The 20805-nt window shown below is 46.0% G+C and overlaps 1 protein-coding gene across 1 annotated transcript in view; it reads right to left on the bottom strand.

Annotated features, from left to right (window-relative positions):
- The window catches only part of LOC120998912, an 86611-nt gene that overhangs the window by 30128 nt on the left and 35678 nt on the right, over window positions 1-20805 (bottom strand). Inside the window, exons 5-6 of the mRNA XM_040429790.1 lie at window positions 19031-19222; window positions 17001-17220 (exon numbers count right to left, since the gene is read on the bottom strand). Of these exons, the coding sequence (XP_040285724.1) occupies window positions 17001-17220; window positions 19031-19222 (412 nt within the window). The remainder of the gene's footprint in view (window positions 1-17000; window positions 17221-19030; window positions 19223-20805) is intronic.

Raw genomic sequence — 20805 nt, 5'->3', positions numbered from 1 at the left:
CACCACCACCTCCGTCACCAAGCATCTCCACCATGTCACACGGCAGCGTTCAGCTCTCCATCTCACAAATATTTGAGAGAAAGCGTAAATTCCCACCTAGCCACCCTCGATCCCTGGCCCGGAATGCCAGCATTTCTAAACTACTGGCCTATGAAATGCTGTCATTCAGGCTGGTGGACACAGACAGCTTCAAACAGCTCATGTCGCTTTCTGTCCCACAGTATGTTGTTCCCAGCCGCCACTACTTCTCCAAGAGAGCCGTGCCTTCCCTGCACAACCAAGTATCCGATAAAATCAAGTGTGCACTGCGCAACGCCATCTGTGGCAAGGTCCACCTAACCATAGATACGTGACCAGTAAGCACGGCCAGGGACGCTATATCTCCCTAACTGCACACTGGTAAATGTAGTGGCGGCTGAGCCCCAGGCGAAGAGCTGTTTGGCGCACGTCCTTCCGCCGCCAAGGATCGCAGGGCAACATTCTTTGCCTCCTGTAGCCTCCTCCTACTACTCGGCTTCCTCCTCCTCTTCTTCCACCTGCTCATCCAGTCAGCCACACACCTTCACCACCAACTTCAGCACAGCCCGGGGTAAACGTCAGCAGGCCATTCTGAAACTCATATGTTTGGGGGACAGGCCCCACACCGTGCAGGAGTTGTGGCGGGGTATTGAACAACAGACCGACGAGTGGTTGCTGCCGGTGAGCCTCAACCCCGGCCTGGTGGTGTGCGATAATGGGCGATATCTCGTCGCAGCTCTGGGACTAGCCGGTTTGACGCACATCCCTTGCCTGGCGCATGTGCTGAATTTGGTGGTGCAGAAGTTCATTCACAACTACCCCGACATGTCAGAGCTGCTGCATAAAGTGCGGGCTGTCTGTGCGCGCTTCTGGCGTTCACATCCTGCCGCTACTCGCCTGTCTGCGCTACCGCGTAACTTCGGGCTTCCCGCTCACCGCCTCATATGCGACGTGCCCACCAGGTGGAACTCCACCATGCACATGCTGGACAGACTGTGCGAGCAGCAGCAGGCGATAGTGGAGTTTCAGCTGCAGCACGCACGGGTCAGTCGCACTGCGGAACAGCACCACTTCACCACCAATGACTGGGCCTCCATGCGAGACCTGTGTGCCCTGTTGCGCTGTTTCGAGTACTCCACCAACATGGCCAGTGGCGATGACGCCGTTATCAGCGTTACAATACCACTTCTATGTCTCCTTGAGAAAACACTTAGGCCCCTTTCACCCGGGCGAGTATTCGTGAGTTGAACGCATTGCACCTGCACTGAATACCGACACATTCATTTCTATGGGGCTGTTCACATGAGCGGTGATTTTCACACATCACTTGTGCGTTGCGTGAAAATCGCAGCATGTTCTATATTCTGCTTTTTTCACGCAACACAGGCCCCATGGAAGTCAATGGGGTTGCGTGAAAATCGCAAGCATCCGCAAGCAAGTGCTGATGCGGTGCGATTTTCACGCACAGTTGCTAGGAGACGATCGGGATGGAAAATATTAGCATTCTGAATTCAGAATGCATAGTAAAACATCGCTGGAGGGGTTAAAATAATAATAATAATAATAATTTAACTCACGTTAGTCCACTTGATCGCGTAGCCCGGCATCTCCTTCTATCTTCATCTGATCTCTGTGCAGCAATAGGACCTGTGGTGACGTCACTTCGGTCATCACATGATCCATCACATGATCTTTTACCATGGTGATGGATCATGTGATGACCGGAATGACGTCACCACAGGTCCTGTTGCTGCACAGAGATCAGATGAAGACAGAAGGAGATGCCGGGCTACGCGATCAAGTGGACTAAGGTGAGTTAAATTTTATTTTAAAAAATAATAATTTTTAACCCCTCCAGCGATGTTTTACTATGCATTCTGTATTCAGAATGCTATTATTTTCCCTTATAACCATGTTATAAGGGAAAATAATTCAATCTACAGAACACCGATCCCAAGCCCGAACTTCTGTGAAGAAGTTCGGCTTTGGGTACCAAACATGCGCGATTTTTCTCACGCGAGTGCAAAACGCATTACAATGTTTTGCACTCACGCGGAAAAATCGCGGGTGTTCCCGTAACCCGCACATTTTCCCGCCACTCCCGTCTGAAAAAGGCCTTAGGGCGATGATGGAAGAGGAGGTGGCCCAGGAGGAGGAGGAGGAGGAGGAGGAAGAGGGGTCATTTTTAGTACTTTCAGGCCAGTCTCTTAGAAGTGACTCAGAGGGAGGTTTTTTGCAACAGCAGAGGCCAGGTACAAATGTGGCCAGACAGGGCCCACTACTGGAGGACGAGGAGGATGAGGAGGAGGAGGATGAAGCATGTTCACAGCGGGGTGGCACCCAACGCAGCTCGGGCCCATCACTGGTGCGTGGCTGGGGGGAAATGCAGGATGATGACGATACGCCTCCCACAGAGGACAGCTTGTCCTTACCTCTGGGCAGCCTGGCACACATGAGCGACTACATGCTGCAGTGCCTGCGCAACGACAGCAGAGTTGCCCACATTTTAACGTGTGCGGACTACTGGGTTGCCACCCTGCTGAATCCCCGGTACAAAGACAATGTGCCCACCTTACTTCCTGCACTGGAGCGTGATAGGAAGATGCGCGAGTACAAGCGCACGTTGGTAGACGCGCTACTGAGAGCATTCCCAAATGTCACAGGGGAACATGTAGAACCCCAAGGCGAAGGCAGAGGAGGAGCAAGAGGTCGCCAACGCAGCTGTGTCACGGCCAGCTCCTCTGAGGGCAGGGTTAGCATGGCAGAGATGTGGAAAAGTTTTGTCACCACGCCACAGCTAACTGCACCACCACCTGATACAGAACGTGTTAGCAGGAGGCAACATTTCACTAACATGGTGCAACAGTACCTGTGCACACCCCTCCACGTACTGACTGATGGTTCGGCCTTATTCAACTTCTGGGTCTCCAAATTGTCCACGTGGCCAGAGCTAGCCTTTTATGCCTTGGAGGTGCTGGCCTGCCCGGCGGCCAGCGTTTTGTCTGAACGTGTATTCAGCACGGCAGGGGGCGTCATTTCAGACAAACGCAGCCGCCTGTCTACAGCCAATGTGGACAAGCTGACGTTCATAAAAATGAACCAGGCATGGATCCCACAGGACCTGTCCATCCCTTGTGCAGATTAGACATTTATAACTACCTCCCCTTAACCATATATTATTGTACTCCAGGGCACTTCCTCATTCAATCTTTTTTTTTAATTTTACCATTATATTGCGGGGCAACCCAAAGTTGAATGAACCTCTCCTCTGTCTGGGTGCCGGGGCCTAAAAATATCTGACAATTGCCTGTTCCAGTGGTGGGTGACATGAAGCCTGATTCTCTGCTATGGGACCTCTCTCCTCTGTCTGGGTGCCGGGACCTAAAAATATCTGACAGTGGCCTGTTCCAGTGGTGGGTGACATGAAGCCTGATTCTCTGCTATGGGACCTCTCTCCTCTGTCTGGGTGCCGGGGCCTAAAAATATCTGACAGTGGCCTTTTCCAGTGGTGGGTGACCTGAAGCCTGATTCTCTGCTATGACATGAAGCCTGAATCTCTGCTATGGGACCTCTCTCCTCTTTCTGGGTGCCGGGACCTAAAAATTTCTGACAATGGCCTGTTCCAGTGGTGGGTGACATGAAGCCTGATTCTCTGCTATGGGACCTATCTCCTCTGTCTGGGTGACGGGGCCTAAAAATATCTGACAATGGCCTGTTCCAGTAGTGGGTGACATGAAGCCTGATTCTCTGCTATGACATGAAGCCTGATTCTCTGCTATGGGACCTCTCTCCTCTGTCTGGGTGCCGGGGCCTAAAAATATCTCACAGTGGCCTGTTCCAGTGGTGGGTGACATGAAGCCTGATTCTCTGCTATGACATGAAGCCTGAATCTCTGCTATGGGACCTATCTCCTCTGTCTGGGTGCCGGGGCCTAAAAATATCTGACAATGGCCTGTTCCAGTAGTGGGTGACATGAAGCCTGATTCTCTGCTATGGGACCTCTCTCCTCTGTCTGGGTGCCGGGGCCTAAATATCTCACAGTGGCCTGTTCCAGTGGTGGGTGACATGATGCCTTATTCTCTGCTATGGGACCTCTCTCCAATTGATATTGGTTAATTTTTTTAATTCATTTCCCTATCCACATTTGTTTGCAGGGGATTTACCTACATTTTGCTGCCTTTTGCAGCCCTTTAGCTCTTTGCTGGGCTATTTTACAGCCTTTTTAGTGCCGAAAAGTTCGGGTCCCCATTGACTTCAAAATTTTCGGGAAATTCGGCCGAACTTCTCGAACCCGAACATCCAGGTGTTCGCTCAACTCTAGTCACGATATTATACCAGTAAAGGGGTGGTGAAGAAAGTAAAGTAACACCTCAAGACACATGTGTTACAGTTTAACATTAGGTATTAAGGGTTAATGTGCTATGCACTGTGTAATCCCAAATGGTTTTCCATAATCAGCAAAAAGTTACTATCTGGCATGGAGACCGTTTTTCAGATCAGTCTGGCTCAAGCTGAGGGTGAAGCTACAGTTTGTGAGCCTAACAGAATCTGGCAACAAGGAAAGGGAAAAAAACATTCCTATGGCTGCCAGAGTAAAGCAGGTGTGCTAGGAGAACCCCTGAGGGATAGAGGACAGACATCTGTAGACTGATTAGGATCACAAGGTACTGTGTGTGATAGCAAAGGTAACGCTTGTTTATGGCTATGGACTTTGTTGCTTGTGGGGAGGGTATATTGCCTCTGGCAGACATCACACTTATATAATGGATTGGACATCCAATTGAAGATGTACAGCTCTGAACCCCACTGTGGGAACTACAAATCTTAATGCTTGTGGTCAATTGGCACCAGTCACATGATCTACCTACATGACTGCTGCCCTGGAAGCATCTCCTCTTCTTTGCTTGCCCTAAAAGCATTCAGTATATAAACAGGTCCAGCAGATTCCACTGCATCTATCTGTGCATGAGTTAAATAACGTTCAGCACAAGAGCAGAAGAGAAAACATTAATGGCAGGAGCCACACGGGTAAATCTTGTGACCATCACCATTTCGATCTCCAGGAACACAGTGGCTGCAGTTTACAGATCCATCCATGGAAAGAGAGGGATGTTGAAACAGAAAGCTGAAATAAGACATGCTTGGGGTTTCCTAGGACAGTGTCCACTACATTACAGCTTTATTGAAGTTTTTTTAGAAAATGGCCAACTGCTTTAACTTAGATCAGCAGTAGTTTTATTAGTACATGTTGTATCATGGCCATGTGTAGCCAGCCTTCATTTACATAGTCATTCATTGGATAAATAAATGTGTCAAATCAAGACCGGCCTTTGTATGAACCACCATTCTGTTCCTCCTGGCTGATCTTTATGTGTAGGGCTGAAGTGATGACCTCACCTCAATTACATATGACTTCAGTAGCCAATCACTAGCTTATGGATACACTGTTGAAGGCCAGTGATTGGTTGCAGCAGTCAGGTGTTGTAGACATGACATCAGCGCTGCTAAATCGCCTCAGGGAAGACCGGGATGGAACAGCTGGAGTGGTGAACAATTTAACATGGACTTGATACTTGTTTTCCTATTTTCCACCATCCTCTGCCTGTGCCTTTGCTAAATTCAGACAACATTATTTAGACAATACATGGTTAATTAAGATCCTGGTTGAATATGCAAATGACACCCAAAAGTACACATAATATAACTAGAAGACCTGCGATCCCACAGTCGTGTGATTATTCGTGTGATTATTCGTGCCAATATTCAAAAAGGGTCCAAAAACAGAGCCTGGAAACTATAGGCCGGTAAGTTTAACATCTGTTGTGGGTAAACTGTTTGAAGGTTTTCTGAGAGATGCTATCTTAGAGCATCTCAACGGAAATAAGCAAATAACGCCATATCAGCATGGCTTCATGAGGGATCGGTCATGTCAAACTAATTTAATCAGTTTCTATGAGGAGGTAAGTTCTAGACTTGACAGCGGCGAATCAATGGATGTCGTATATCTGGACTTCTCCAAAGCATTTGACACTGTACCACATCAAAGGTTAGTATATAAAATGAGAATGCTCGGACTAGGAGAAAACGTCTGTAAGTGGGTAAGTAACTGGCTCAATGATAGAAAACAGAGGGTGGTTATTAACGGTACACACTCAGATTGGGTCACTGTCACTAGTGGGGTACCTCAGGGGTCAGTATAGGGTCCTATTCTCTTCAATATATTTATTAATGATCTTGTAGAAGGCTTGCATAGTAAAATATAAATTTTCGCAGATGACACTAAACTGTGTAAAGTAATTAACACTGAAGAGGACAGTATACTACTACAGAGGGATCTGGATAGATTGCAGGCTTGGGCAGATAAGTGGCAGATGAGGTTTAACACTGACAAATGTAAAGTTATGCACATGGGAAGGAATAATGCAAGTCACCCGTACATACTAAATGGTAAAACACTCGGTAACACTGACATGGAAAAGGATGTAGGATTTTTAATAAACAGCAAACTAAGCTGCAAAAAACAGTGTCAGGCAGCTGCTGCCAAGGCCAATAAGATAATGGGTTGCATCAAAAGGGGCATAGATGCCCGTGATGAGAACATAGTCCTACTACTTTACAAATCATTAGTCAGACCACACATGGAGTACTGTGTACAGTTCTGGGCTCCAGTGAACAAGGCAGACATAGCAGAGCTGGAGAGGGTCCAGAGGAGGGCAACTAAAGTAATAACTGGAATGGGGCAACTACAGTACCCTGAAAGATTATCAAAATTAGGGTTATTCACGTTAGAAAAAAGACGACTGAGGGGAGATCTAATTACTATGTATAAATATATCAGGGGTCAGTACAGAGATCTATCCCATCATCTATTTATCCCCAGGACTGTGACTGTGACGAAGGGACATCCTCTGCGTTTGGAGGAAAGAAGGTTTGTACACAAACATAGAAAAGGATTCTTTACGGTAAGAGCAGTGAGACTATGGAACTCTCTGCCTGAGGAGGTGGTGATGGGAAGTACAATAAAGGAATTCAAGAGGGGCCTGGATGTATTTCTGGAGCGTAATAATATTACAGGCTATAGCTACTAGAGAGGGAGGGGATCCAGGGAGTTATTCTGATTGCCTGATTGGAGTCGGGAAGGAATTTTTTATTCCCCTAAAGTGAGGAAAATTGGCTTCTACCTCACAGGGTTTTTTTGCCTTCCTCTGGATCAACTTGCAGGATGACAGGCCGAACTGGATGGACGGATGTCTTTTTTCGGCCTTATATACTATGTTACTATGTTACTATTAGAGTTGGTCGAATCATGTTTAAAATCCATGAACCGAAGTCGATTTGTTCCCTAATTTAGTTTTAATGTTGTACGGAGATCTGTATCTGTACATCATAAAATGTATGGGCTTCTTGGAGGCAAACTTTGTTAAGTTGAAGAGACCTCGGTAAAGAACTTTGGCTTTTATAAGCAGCAATCTGAAGCCGGCTCCAGTACTGACTAGTACCTCGGGTCCTAAGCCGGCTCCAGTACAGACTAGTACCTCGGTACCGACGCCGGCTCCAGTACAGACTAGTACCTCGGGACCGAAGCCGGCTTCAGTACAGACTAGTACTTCGGTATCGACGCCGGTGTCACAACCAGAAAGTTGAGAAGCTCTGACAGGAGCTTTCCAGATCCTCCTCCTTGAGTTTCTTTGTTTTGGTTAAGTTCCTCATCTCGTTAGTCTATCTCAGCTGTCATGCAGTTGGACTGATTGCTTCCCTTTAAGTTCCTCCCCATGATGCATTAGGTTGCGGCTTATACAACTTCCTGGAGTGTGTGTGCTTGCTGTTTCTATTTCCCAGTCCTCTTCAAGATAAGTGCTGTTCCTTTATTTGTGATTTTCTGTCTGCTGGATTTTCAGGTGACCCTGACTCCCTCTGTGTCTAGTGTAGGGAGCCGGTGGTCATGTCCCCTCACTATTGTAGGGTCTTCAGGCATTAGATAGCCGAGGTACGTGGATATGCGCCCATCCACCTTTGGGGTGTTCGCATAGGCTGAGTAATTAGGGAGAGTGGCAGGTCTCATGTAGGGGTCTCCCTTTTGTTCCTTAGTTGTGGATCCAGTGAGTCATTATTGTATTGCATTGTCTTGTTTCTTGTACACCATCCGTGACATTATAAGCCGCCAAAACCGTCTCAAGCATGGATCCGGTTTCACTTTTGGCTGAGCGCTTCCAGGGTCTTTCATTGGAGGTAGCTGATCGCCGTAAGACTTTTTCTCAGTTTCAAGTGACCGTTCAGCTTGCGTTCATGGAGTTTGTTCTGAGCCTAAGATCTCGCTCCCGGATACGTTCTCCGGGGGTAGTGAGTATTTTGTGCGTTTTAGAGAGGCTTGCAAACTCCATTTTCGCCTTCTTCCCCATTCCTCTGGTGATGAAAAACGGAGGGTGGGGATCATTATATTGCTGCTCAGGGGTAACGCTCAATCCTGGGCCTTTTCGCTGCCGGAGGGGGCACGGCCCCTCCGTTCAGTGGATGAATTCTTTTTAGCCCTGGGTCAGATATATGATGATCCGGATCGTATTGCTCTGGCTGAGTCTAGACTACGTCTGTTATGCCAGGGTAAACAATCCGCAGAGATATACTGCTCAGAATTTCGGAGATGGGCAGCTGATACTGGTTGGAATGATGCTGCACTCCGAAGTCAATTTTGCCATGGTCTTTCAGAGGGATTGAAAGATGCATTTGCCTTTCATGAGAGACCTACCTCTTGGATTCTGCTATGTCTCAGGCCGTTCGTATTGACAGGCGTCTTAGAGAGAGAGGAGAGATCTCTCCTTCCTGTCATACTCAGTCCCGGGACAGTGCAGCGGTCTCTTTCTGTGCGCAGGGGTCTCATTCGCTGTCAGCCCCTTCTGAGCAGGAGCCCATGCAGCTGGGGTTGATTGCCTCTGACAATAGAAGATTCAGCCCGCATGGGAGGGTTTGCTTTTGTTGTGGAGGTATAAATCATTTGGCAAATGGTTTGTCCCTTTAGGAGATTCAGGCAGTTTTCTGGGAGTAATAAAGAAACAAAAAGGAAAAAATCTTTTAAAAATGTTCCGTCTGTTACTATTGGCAGGGTTGAGGCGGAAATTGAAGGTTTTCCGTTTGCTTGTAGTTCCCGTTATGTCCTGCCTGCTAGGGTGGCGCTAGAGAACAAGAGCATTTTTTGTGAGATTTTTGTGGATAGTGGAGCAGCTGTCAATCTCATTGATAGTCAATTTGCAATAACTCATGGTTTCCAGGTATGCACTTTGGGAAAGGATATTCCTGTTTTTGCTATTGATTCCGCTCCACTTTCTCAGAAATCATTAAAGGGCATAGTTCACAATATCAGTTTAATTGTGAGTGATGCTCATGTTGAGGATGTGTCATGTTTCGTCCTTCGCGATTTGCCTACTCCTCTAGTGTTGGGGCTACCCTGGCTCACTAAACATAACCCCACCATTGATTGGCAAGCGAGGCAAATAAATGGTTGGAGTGACTTTTGCAGAGAGAATTGCCTCATGACATCTGTTTCTGAGGTTTCTACTAAGACTGTACCACGTTTCCTCTCTGAATTTTCAGATGTCTTCTCTGAGAGTGGAGTTCAGGATTTGCCCCAGCACAGGGAGTACGATTGCCCTATTAATCTCATCCCAGGCGCCAAGCTGCCTAAATCTCGTTTATACAATCTTTCCCAACCTGAGAGGGTCGCTATGCGTGCTTATATCTCTGAGAGTCTGAGAAAAGGACACATACGACCCTCGAAGTCACCTGTTGCCGCTGGTTTTTTCTTTGTTAAGAAAAAAGATGGTTCTTTAAGACCTTGTCTGGATTTCAGGGAGCTGAACAGTATCACTATTCGTGACCCTTATCCGCTTCCTCTGATCCCGGACCTGTTTAACCAGGTTGTTGGGGCTAAAGTCTTTTCCAAATTAGACCTAAGAGCGGCATACAACCTGGTCAGGGTCAGAGAAGGAGACGAATGGAAGACGGCTTTCAATACCCCTGAGGGCCATTTTGAGAATTTGGTTATACCTTTTGGTTTGATGAATGCCCCAGCCGTTTTTCAGCATTTCGTGAACAGCATTTTTTATCATTTAATGGGAAAATTTGTATTAGTGTATTTGGATGACATTTTGATTTTTTCTTCTGATTTCAAGACTCATAAGGAACATTTACGTCAGGTCTTGCTCATCCTGCGGGAGAATAAATTATACGCGAAACTGGAAAAATGTGTGTTTGCGGTTCCAGAAATTCAATTTCTGGGGTTTCTTCTCTCCGCTTCTGGTTTTCGCATGGACCCCGAGAAGGTCCGCGCTGTGCTTGAGTTGGAGCTTCCTGAGAATCAGAAGGCGCTGATGCGTTTTTTGGGCTTTGCCAATTATTACAGGAAATTTATTTTGAATTATTCCTCTGTTGTTAAACCACTCACTGATATGACCAGAAAGGGGGGAAGATTTTTCTTCCTGGTCGGTAGAGGCGCGTAAGGCCTTTTCTAATATCAAGGAGAGTTTTGCTTCCGCTCCAATCCTGGTACAACCTGATATTTTGTTACCCTTCATAGTTGAGGTTGATGCTTCTGAGGTAGGGGTGGGTGCGGTCTTGTCTCAGGGTTCCTCTCCTGCCAAATGGCAACCATGTGCATTTTTCTCGAAGAAACTCTCCTCCGCAGAGAGAAATTATGATGTGGGAGATAGGGAATTGTTGGCCATCAAGTTGGATTTTGAGGAATGGCGCCATTGGCTAGAGGGAACCAGACACCCTATTACCGTGTTTACTGACCATAAAAATCTGGCCTACTTGGAGTCAGCCAAGCGTCTGAACCCGGGACAGGCCAGATGGTCTTTGTTCTTTTCAAGGTTTAATTTTGTTGTCACGTTCCGCCCTGGGGTTAAGAATGTGAAGGCAGATGCCCTGTCACGTTGTTTTCCGGGAGGTGGGAATTTTGAAGACCCGGGTCCCATTTTGGCTGAAGGTGTGGTGGTCTCTGCTCTTTTTCCTGAATTGGAGGCAGAGGTGCAGGCAGCCCAGTCAGAGGCTCCTGATCTTTGTCCTCCTGGGAGGTTGTTTGTGCCTCTCGCTTTGAGACACAAGATTTTTAAGGAACACCACGATACGGTCCTTGCTGGGCACCCGGGGGCAAGAGCCACACTGGATCTCATCGCTCGGAGATTCTGGTGGCCTGCGCTTCGTAAGTCGGTTGAGGGTTTTGTGGCAGCTTGCGAGACTTGCGCTCGTGCCAAAGTCCCTCATTCACGGCCATCAGGTCCTCTACTTCCCTTACCCATTCCTTCCCGTCCTTGGACACATCTGTCCATGGACTTCATAACGGACTTGCCTCGTTCCTCGGGGAAGACTGTGATTCTGGTGGTGGTGAACCGTTTTAGCAAAATGGTGCATTTCATCCCTTTTCCTGGTTTGCCCAATGCTAAGACGCTGGCGCAGGCATTTATTGACCACATTGTCAAATTGCATGGTATTCCTTCAGACATAGTCTCTGATAGGGGCACGCAGTTTGTTTCCAGATTCTGGAAGGCTTTCTGTTCTCGCTTGGGGGTTCGGTTGTCATTCTCTTCTGCTTTCCACCCGCAGTCGAATGGCCAGACAGAGCGCGTCAATCAGAATCTGGAGACATATCTGCGCTGTTTTGTGGCGGAGAATCAGGAGGATTGGTGTTTTTTGTCCCTTGCTGAGTTTGCTTTAAATAACCGTCGTCAGGAGTCCTCTGCTAAGTCACCATTTTTTGGTGCATATGGGTTTCATCCGCAGTTTGGGACTTTCTCGGGAGAGGGGTCTTCTGGTTTACCTGATGAGGACAGATTCTCCTCGTCTTTGTCATCTATTTGGCAAAAGATTCAGGATAATCTAAAGAGCATGAGTGAGAGATATAAGCGTGTGGCAGATAAGAGACGTGTGCCTGGTCCGGACCTGAATGTTGGTGATCTGGTGTGGTTGTCTACCAAGAATATCAAATTGAAGGTTCCCTCCTGGAAGTTGGGCCCTAGGTTTATTGGGCCTTACAAGATCTTGTCTGTCATCAATCCTGTTGCCTACCGTCTTGATCTTCCTCAGACTTGGAAGATCCATAATGTTTTTCATAAGTCCTTATTGAAACCTTATGTTCAACCTATTGTACCCTCGCCTTTGCCTCCTCCTCCGATTATGGTTGATGGAAATCTTGAATTTCAGGTCTCTAGGATTGTGGATTCTCGTCTTGTCCGCGGTTCCCTCCAGTACCTCGTTCATTGGGAGGGTTATGGTCCTAAGGAGAGGATGTGGGTCCCAGTGACGGACATTAAGGCCACTCGTCTCATCAGGGCTTTCCATAGGTCCCATCCTGAGAAGGTGGGCCCTGAGTGTCCGGAGTCCACTCGTAGAGGGAGGGGTACTGTCACAACCAGACAGTTGAGAAGCTCTGACAGGAGCTTTCCAGATCCTCCTCCTTGAGTTTCTTTGTTTTGGTTAAGTTCCTCATCTCGTTAGTCTATCTCAGCTGTCATGCAGTTGGACTGATTGCTTCCCTTTAAGTTCCTCCCCATGATGCATTAGGTTGCGGCTTATACAACTTCCTGGAGTGTGTGTGCTTGCTGTTTCTATTTCCCAGTCCTCTGCAAGATAAGTGCTGTTCCTTTATTTGTGATTTTCTGTCTGCTGGATTTTCAGGTGACCCTGACTCCCTCCGTGTCTAGTGTAGGGAGCCGGTGGTCGTGTCCCCTCACTATTGTAGGGTCTTCAGGTATTAGATAGCCGAGGTACGTGGATATGCGCCCATCCACCTTTGGGGTGTTCGCATAGGCTGAGCAATTAGGGAGAGTGGCAGGTCTCATGTAGGGGTCTCCCTTTTGTTCCTTAGTTGTGGATCCAGTGAGTCATTATTGTATTGCATTGTCTTGTTTCCTGTACACCATCCGTGACAGCCGGCTCCAGTACAGACTAGTACTTCGGTACCGACGCCGGCTCCAGTACATACTAGTACCTCGGGACCGAAGCCGGCTCCAGTACAAACTAGTACCTCGGGACCGAAGCCGGCTTCAGTACAGACTGGTACCTCGGTATAGAAACCGGCTTCAGTACAGACTAGTACCTTGGTACCGACGCCGGCTCCAGTACAGACTAGTACCTCGGGACCGACGCCGGATCCAGTACAGACTAGTACCCCGGGACCGAAGCCGGCTCCAGTACAGACTAGTACCTCGTGAGCACATCCCAATGTGCAGGGGCACGTTGCTATGGCTGAGAACAACACTGTAAAACAAAACATGCAATGCAACAGCTCTCTGCAAACCAAATAAAGTACAAAAATGCATAATAATTGCTAGTGCTATACTTATAAATTAGAGATGCAGGCCCAGCATTAAAGCGGGCCCAGCATGCATGTGGAACCTACACTCCCTAAATTGTATGGTAGCCGACATGGCACATAACAGGTAGAATTTAGTGTTAGGAACCCGTCTTACAGAGAACGCATTGACGTGCGGCAATCGGGCTCAAATAATTTTGTACAAAATTATTTGCCAAGCATCTCTAATTTATAAGTATAGCACTAGCAATTATTATGCATTTTTGTACTTTATTTGGTTTGCAGTGAGCTGTTGCATTGCATGTTTTGTTTTACAGACTAGTACCTCGGTACCGAAGCCGGCTACAGTACAGACTAGTACCCCGGTACCGAAGCTGACTCCAGTACAGACTAGTACCTCGGTACCGAAGCCGGCTCCAGTACAGACTAGTACCTCGGTACCGAAGCCGGCTCCAGTACAGACTAGTACCTCGGTACCGAAGCCGGCTCCAGTACAGACTAGTACCTCGGTACCGAAGCCGGCTCCAGTACAGACTAGTACCTCGGTACCGAAGCCGGCTCCAGTACAGACTAGTACCTCGGTACCGAAGCCGGCTCCAGTACAGACTAGTACCTCGGTACCGAAGCCGGCTCCAGTACAGACTAGTACCTCGGTACCGAAGCCGGCTCCAGTACAGACTAGTACCTCGGTACCGAAGCCGGCTCCAGTACAGACTAGTACCCCGGTACCGAAGCCGGCTCCAGTACAGACTAGTACCTCGGTACCGTAGCCGGCTCCAGTACAGACTAGTACCTCGGGACCGAAGCCGGCTCCAGTACAGACTAGTACCTCAGGATAGTTTAAATCTCCTCCCCAGTGATGATGTGTCCTATTCCCCACATCACCACACTGATTGGGTAAGCTAGTAACAAGTGGTGGTGCCCCCCCCCCCTTCATAATGACGTGCTGGGCGTCATGTCATCCCACGGACAAGAAATCACATGGCAAACAAACATGCAAACAATGATGTGATCAGTAATAGTATGGGGCGTGCTCAAGGCCATGTGGAGAGAGTGGTTAGTGCCTCCAGCATGCTAGCGTATTCTGTCCTCAGCCAATGATCAACCATTGAAAGGAGGGAAGGGTCGGGGACTCCCATCTTAGTTCCTCATCCATTTTCAAATGTCTCCAATTCTCCTATTATGTCAGTGCAGCCGTTAGCAGTCTAACCTGTAGAAGCAGAAGATCGGAGAGGGGAGGGGGAGCAGTGTGTGAGCTCAGGCAGGGGAGGGGCGGTCAGCAGTCCTTACCCGGTTGGCTCAGTTTTAGCTGTCAAGGTAACTTGAACCTTTGGCAGCTTACAACTAAGCAGAATTGGGAATTTAGTGCAGATTAAATTGCATATAAAGCAAAAAATAAAAAGTACAAAAATTGGATTTAATAAAAGTTACATTTTATTCTAATGACCTAACTGAGGGTTCGCAGGCCCTGTAGATATATTACATTTGAAAAAAAAAACTCCTTTAAACTTTATTCTTCCACCATATTTATAAGTCTCTCTTCGATTTGAGCTTTAAGTCAGCCTGACGTATACATGGAGTTGAGACCAGAAGAGATTTTTTGCAGCTTTAGGGGGGTCCACATCAATACAGTCATGTGAAAAAATTAGGACACCCTTTGAAAGCATGTGGTTTTTTGTAACATTTTTAATAAATGGTTATTTCATCTCCGTTTCAACAATACAGAGAGATTAAAGTAATCCGACTAAACAAAGAAAACTGAAGAAAAGTCTTTTCAAGATCTTCTGTAAATGTCATTCTACAAAAATGCCTATTCTAACTGAGGAAAAAGATAGGACACCCTTGCCCCTAATAGCGAGTGTTACCTCCTTTGGCTGAAATAACTGCAGTGAGACGGTTCTTGTAGCCATCTACCAGTCTTCGACATCGGTCTGAGGAAATTTTACCCCACTCCTCAATGCAGAACTTTTTCAGCTGTGAGATGTTTGAGGGGTTTCTTGCACGTACAGCCCTTTTCAAGTCACCCCACAGCATCTCAATGGGATTCAAATCTGGACTTTGACTTGGCCATTCCAGGACTCTCCATTTCTTCTTTTTCAGCCAATCTTTGGTTGATTTACTAGTATGTTTTGGGTCATTGTCATGTTGCATGGTCCAGTTCCGCTTCAGCTTTAATTTTCTAACTGATGGTCTCACATGTTCTTCAAGCACCTTCTGATACACAGTAGAATTCATCGTGGATTCTATGATGGTGAGCTGACCAGGTCCTGCTGCAGCAAAGCAGCCCCAAACCATGACACTTCCACCTCCATGCTTCACAGTTGGTATGAGGTTCTTTTCTTGGAATGCTGTGTTTGGTTTACGCCAAACATGTCCTCTGCTGTTGTGTCCAAATAATTCAATTTTGGACTCATCTGTCCAAAGAACATTATTCCAGAAGTCCTGGTCTTTGTCAACTTTATCTCTGGCAAATGTCAGTCTGGCCTCGATGTTTCTCTTGGAAAGCAAAGGTTTCCTCCTTGCACACCTCCCATGCAAGTTAAACTTGTACAGTCTCTTTCTGATTGTAGAGGCATGTACTTCTACATCAACAGTAGCCAGAGCCTGCTGTAGTTCTCGAGATGACACTTTAGGGTTTTTGGAGACCTCTTTTAGCATCTTGCGGTCTGCTCTTGGGGTGAACTTGCTGGGGCGACCAGTCCTGGGCATGTTGGCAGTTGTTTTGAAAGCCCTCCACTTGTAGACTATCTTCCGGACAGTGGAATGGCTGATTTCAAAATCTTTTGAGATCTTTTTAAATCCCTTCCCAGACTCATAGGCTGCTACAATCTTTTTTCTGAAGTCCTCTGACAGCTCTTTTGCTCTCACCATGGTGCTCACTCTCACTTCAACAGTCAGGAGCACACCAAACTAAATGTCTGAGGTTTAAATAGGGCAAGCCTCATTCAACATGCAGAGTAACGATCTACTAATTATGTGCACCTGGTGTGAGATCTGAGCCAATTTAAGAGGGAATACATGTGAGGGTGTCCTATCTTTTTCCTCAGTTAGAATAGGCATTTTTGTAGAATGACATTTACAGAAGATCTTGAAAAGACTTTTCTTCAGTTTTCTTTGTTTAGTTGGATTACTTTAATCTCTCTGTATTGTTGAAACGGAGATGAAATAACCATTTATTAAAAATGTTACAAAAAACCACATGCTTTCAAAGGGTGTCCTAATTTTTTCACATGACTGTATACCTATAATGGGTATGTATTTTTAAAGGGGTTATCAAGACTAAACTTTTTTAACAGACCTTTTCAGTTTGGCTGGACCAGCGGTGGGGTTCATACTTACATGATCCCTGCTTCTGGATCCCAGCAGCATCACTCCATGGCCATCAGGTCCCGGGTCACTGGGAATCAATACCCTATTGACAGGTGTCATGTGACCACTGCAGCCAATCACTGGTACATCACTGTGATGCCCATCAACAGGATCTTCATTCCGAGAGACCTGGTACCTGCCGAGGCAGCCATGGAGAGCTGCAGCTGGGATCTAGAGGTGGGGTCCAGGTAAGTATGAACCCCACTATGGTCCAGCCACACTGAAGAGGTCTGTTAAACGTTTTAGTCTTGGATAAACAGATGACAGTTGTTAATGTGTAATAAAGAATCAGACACTAAATTCACCTGGAGAAGTTGTGATTTCCAAATAATTGAGCTCTCATTTATAAGAAACTGATGATGACCTTTGTCTTCATGGAGATGTCCCACTGTTTGTTTCCCCACGGTTCGGTTAGCAAATACCTGATAATTTACCAGATCAAATCTTGTCGGAAAGTTTCCTTTCTCATCAAGGTGAATGGAATCTCCACCAGAAGTTATAAACTGAACTCTTCTTATATATTGGTTCAGCTAAAGGCAATAGACATGAGTCTGAGTCTGACATATTCTGATTTGTGCATTTTGTTACAGTAATCATATTCCTAGGAGTCTCTAATATCTTTCCAAACCTTAGATTTCACGATAAATGTTAAACATTGATAATGTCTCCTAATGAGCAGTATAGCTCTCTCCAGGTATGGTACTGTGTCACTTCTCTACTAATCCACTCAATCTGATAGACTTGGTTGGATCGGCTTCATGGTGGTTAGTCTCTTACTTCCTGCTGTAATTTCCTCTGTCACATCCACTGACACAGCGATGGCTACCAACATCTCTCACCAGTTCTCAGTGGCTGCATTTGACTATTGCTACACAGGTCCAGTCAGGCGCCATATATTTTAAAGATTTCCCTCCAGCCACTTCTTGCCTCAAGGTCCTACTTTCTTACTGCTTCCTCAGTCTACTCTGGTACTATATGCAGTTATTCCATACTCTCTCTTTCAGGTTCCATACTCTGCATTATAACGCCTCTCCTGCCCCTACCCTCAGTGGTTCGGCAAACTGCTCTTCAGCACTTAGCAGTACAACACTGAGCTCTGCATGGGACTGCTGTGATGGTTGGCATCACCCCCAGTAATGCTGTCAGGGTAGAGTGGTACCCTCATTAACAAGTGGATCACAAAACTGTCATCAACATAAGGGCCAGAAACTAATGAGTGGCAAAATGGGGCACGTATGTGGGGCATGATGGGCTCCGACGTGTTCCTGACAGGAATATATTGGTAAAAGTCTCAGCTTTTAATTTCTGCTTGTATGACTAGCTAGTATAGTCAGTGGCATATCCGTTTGGTGCATTTTTTTTCCGTGATTTATATAATTATATTTTCATCCGCACAATGCTCCGTTTTGTGTAGGATGCCTCTGTGGTGCATGTGGACTGCGCCGGCATCCTCCATTGTAAGCATTTTTTGCTGGGAATGGTCGTTTGCTGTGGTCCACATGCGGTGGGACTGCTCCCCCAATGAGAAACACGCTACAGTGTTTGGGGTTTGAGCAGTTCTCCCATATTTGCCACTATATTTCTGTGATTTTGTCACATATGTGGGGCCATCATGTTGGGCAACCATGCAATCTTGCTTTAGTGCTAGTGAGGGTTACAGCAGACAGTCCCACAGAATTATGTGTATTACTAGTGTTACTGGAGTTTGGAATATGACAGAAAATGTTGGAAAAGTCTGAATAATCTTACCTTCCATTTGACATTTTGGGTGGTAAATATTTGGAGATGTTCTTGTCTTTTATGTGAGTAGATCAGATGATGTAAGGCATAAGCCACAATATACACTGCAGAGTACACACTGAATGTGTAATGGAAATTGTCTACATCATACCGGGAGCGATCCACATTACCTAGAACATCTCTTTCATTACATGGTCTATTAGATGAATACTGTCCATAGCTGCAAGAAAGATATTCACTCCATACTTCAAACATCAGCTCAACCTCTGGATATTTTAGAGGACCGGCTGTGAGTAAATATTCTTGTAAACCTGGAATTCTTCCTTTGTGAGGAGTGAGCTGCAAAGATCCATGAAATGTAGTAAAAAAGATTAATCTTTCAGGTAAAATAACTGAGAGCATGATTACAACTCTTCCAGGATTTAAGTCATCTGACAATATAAAATGCAATGACGATAAGCCATAAGAGCTACCAACAAATATAATCACATTGCAGTGAATCTTCTGTATTTGATATAACACCTTCCTGTCGGCCATAGATTTTATGACATTACTGACAGATTCTCTATAAGCTATGCAGACCCCGCTCCGTGTTATTACATTGTAGAGCTCCATGCTGGCTCGTTGGCTGCTCTCATCATCTACTGTCACCATCCCCACCCAGCTCCAGCCAAAGTTCTCCAGTAGGAGGACAATGGCTTCATACTGAGTGGACCCATCAGGGACTGTGCGATAGAAATAAGGAAACAGGAGCTTGTTACTGAAGATGGGATCCATCGCTCCATAGCTGATCTGTAGGGAGAAAACAGGACAAGAAAACATCAAAGAAATGTGAGAATTGTGTGTTATCAAACTAAGAATGACATGTGTATCCAATGGAAGCAATCCTCGGTTCAGACCCTAAAGTTACCTATACACATTAATGTCTGCCTGGGTTTGGTTTACCTCTAGTAGCAAGACTGGAGGTAAAGTTAGGTTACAGGAGACCCAATTACAACTTAGAAAGCAGATTAAGGATGATTTAACCGATTCTGAACTTATCAGATTCATTACCAATTTCACAAACATCCTGCTCTCAAACTAATCTGAAGTTTTGTCGATTTACTTCAAACACATAGCGCCAAAACGCTACCAAGGCCATTTTACTGTGGAAATTGGTGGGGAAAACAGAAGATGAAGATGAAAGATCACATGAAAACAATTTTATCAACCGTGAAAATACGTAACTGGTAGTTGTAAAAGAAATACTATCATTGAAGACAACTACCTAAAACATAACCTTTAATGTAAATATACTAAAAAATCTCACATTGAGCCCCTTTCATGGGGACTAAGATACAGACAGACAGACAATAAGGGGCTAATAAGGACCGGATAGGGAGGAGAAGATGTTAGCGGTGGTGGACAGGGGGCATACCCATAAGGGTCCCTAGTATATCCCTAGGGTATCCCTAACCTGTTCTCTGCCCAGAGATGCACCCAGATGGTGGGAGCACTCTGTCCCCGTACCTAGCCTATCTGTCCTTACAGAACCCTTACAACAAAAATGGACCCTTATGGATGCCTGGGTCATTCGATATAATCAAGAATGTATATGTTGATTGTTTAAGTAGGTGGTCCTCACCTCGACGCGTTTCCCCTTATAAACAAGGTTCGTCAGGAGACAACCAGTGGACAACTCAATTGGTCGCTACCAATATGCAGCGATTACACATTAACAATCAGAAAATGAAAACACAAAATAAACCAAAGTACTGGAGCACCCCCAAGACGGTGCTCAGCTGTCAGACAAAGGTCACTATACATGCAAATCCACAGATGTGGTTTACATGATACAGTGCCCGTGTAGTTTGATCTACGTGGGGGAGACCACGATGGAATTGAGGGAAAGAATTAACAAACACAAAAGCACAATAAGAACAGGTGCACTCGACAAACCGGTTGCAAAACACTTCATTGATTGCAAACATTCCATCAATCAATTGAGATTTCGAGTTATCGATAGCGTGGGATACTTGAGAAGGGGTGGGGACAGGAAGGGGATCCTGAGGAAAAAGGAACTTAAATGGATCCATACCCTTAGGTCCCTTCAACCTTTTGGCTTGAATCTAGAGTTTAATGTCGCATCTATCGATTGATAGTTGTTGCTGTTGTGTCCTATCAGTATAGTGACATTATGTTTTTAATTTATATGTGACGCATCCCCGGGGGATCGGTCTCCGATCCATATGTCAAAGTGCCATGGTGATGATCCATATGTGATGTATATATGGGATACACGATCCAGATGATGGTTATGTGTGACTATGGTGTACCACACTAATTTTTCCATGTCTGTATGTGAATATGTGCGGTCCGGAGTGATATCCCTATAT

This window comes from Bufo bufo, chromosome 4 (assembly GCF_905171765.1).
Source record: "Bufo bufo chromosome 4, aBufBuf1.1, whole genome shotgun sequence".
Taxonomy (NCBI): domain Eukaryota; kingdom Metazoa; phylum Chordata; class Amphibia; order Anura; family Bufonidae; genus Bufo; species Bufo bufo.
The sequence above is the reverse complement of the archived record's forward strand: the minus strand, read 5'-3'. Positions and strand labels throughout refer to the sequence as shown.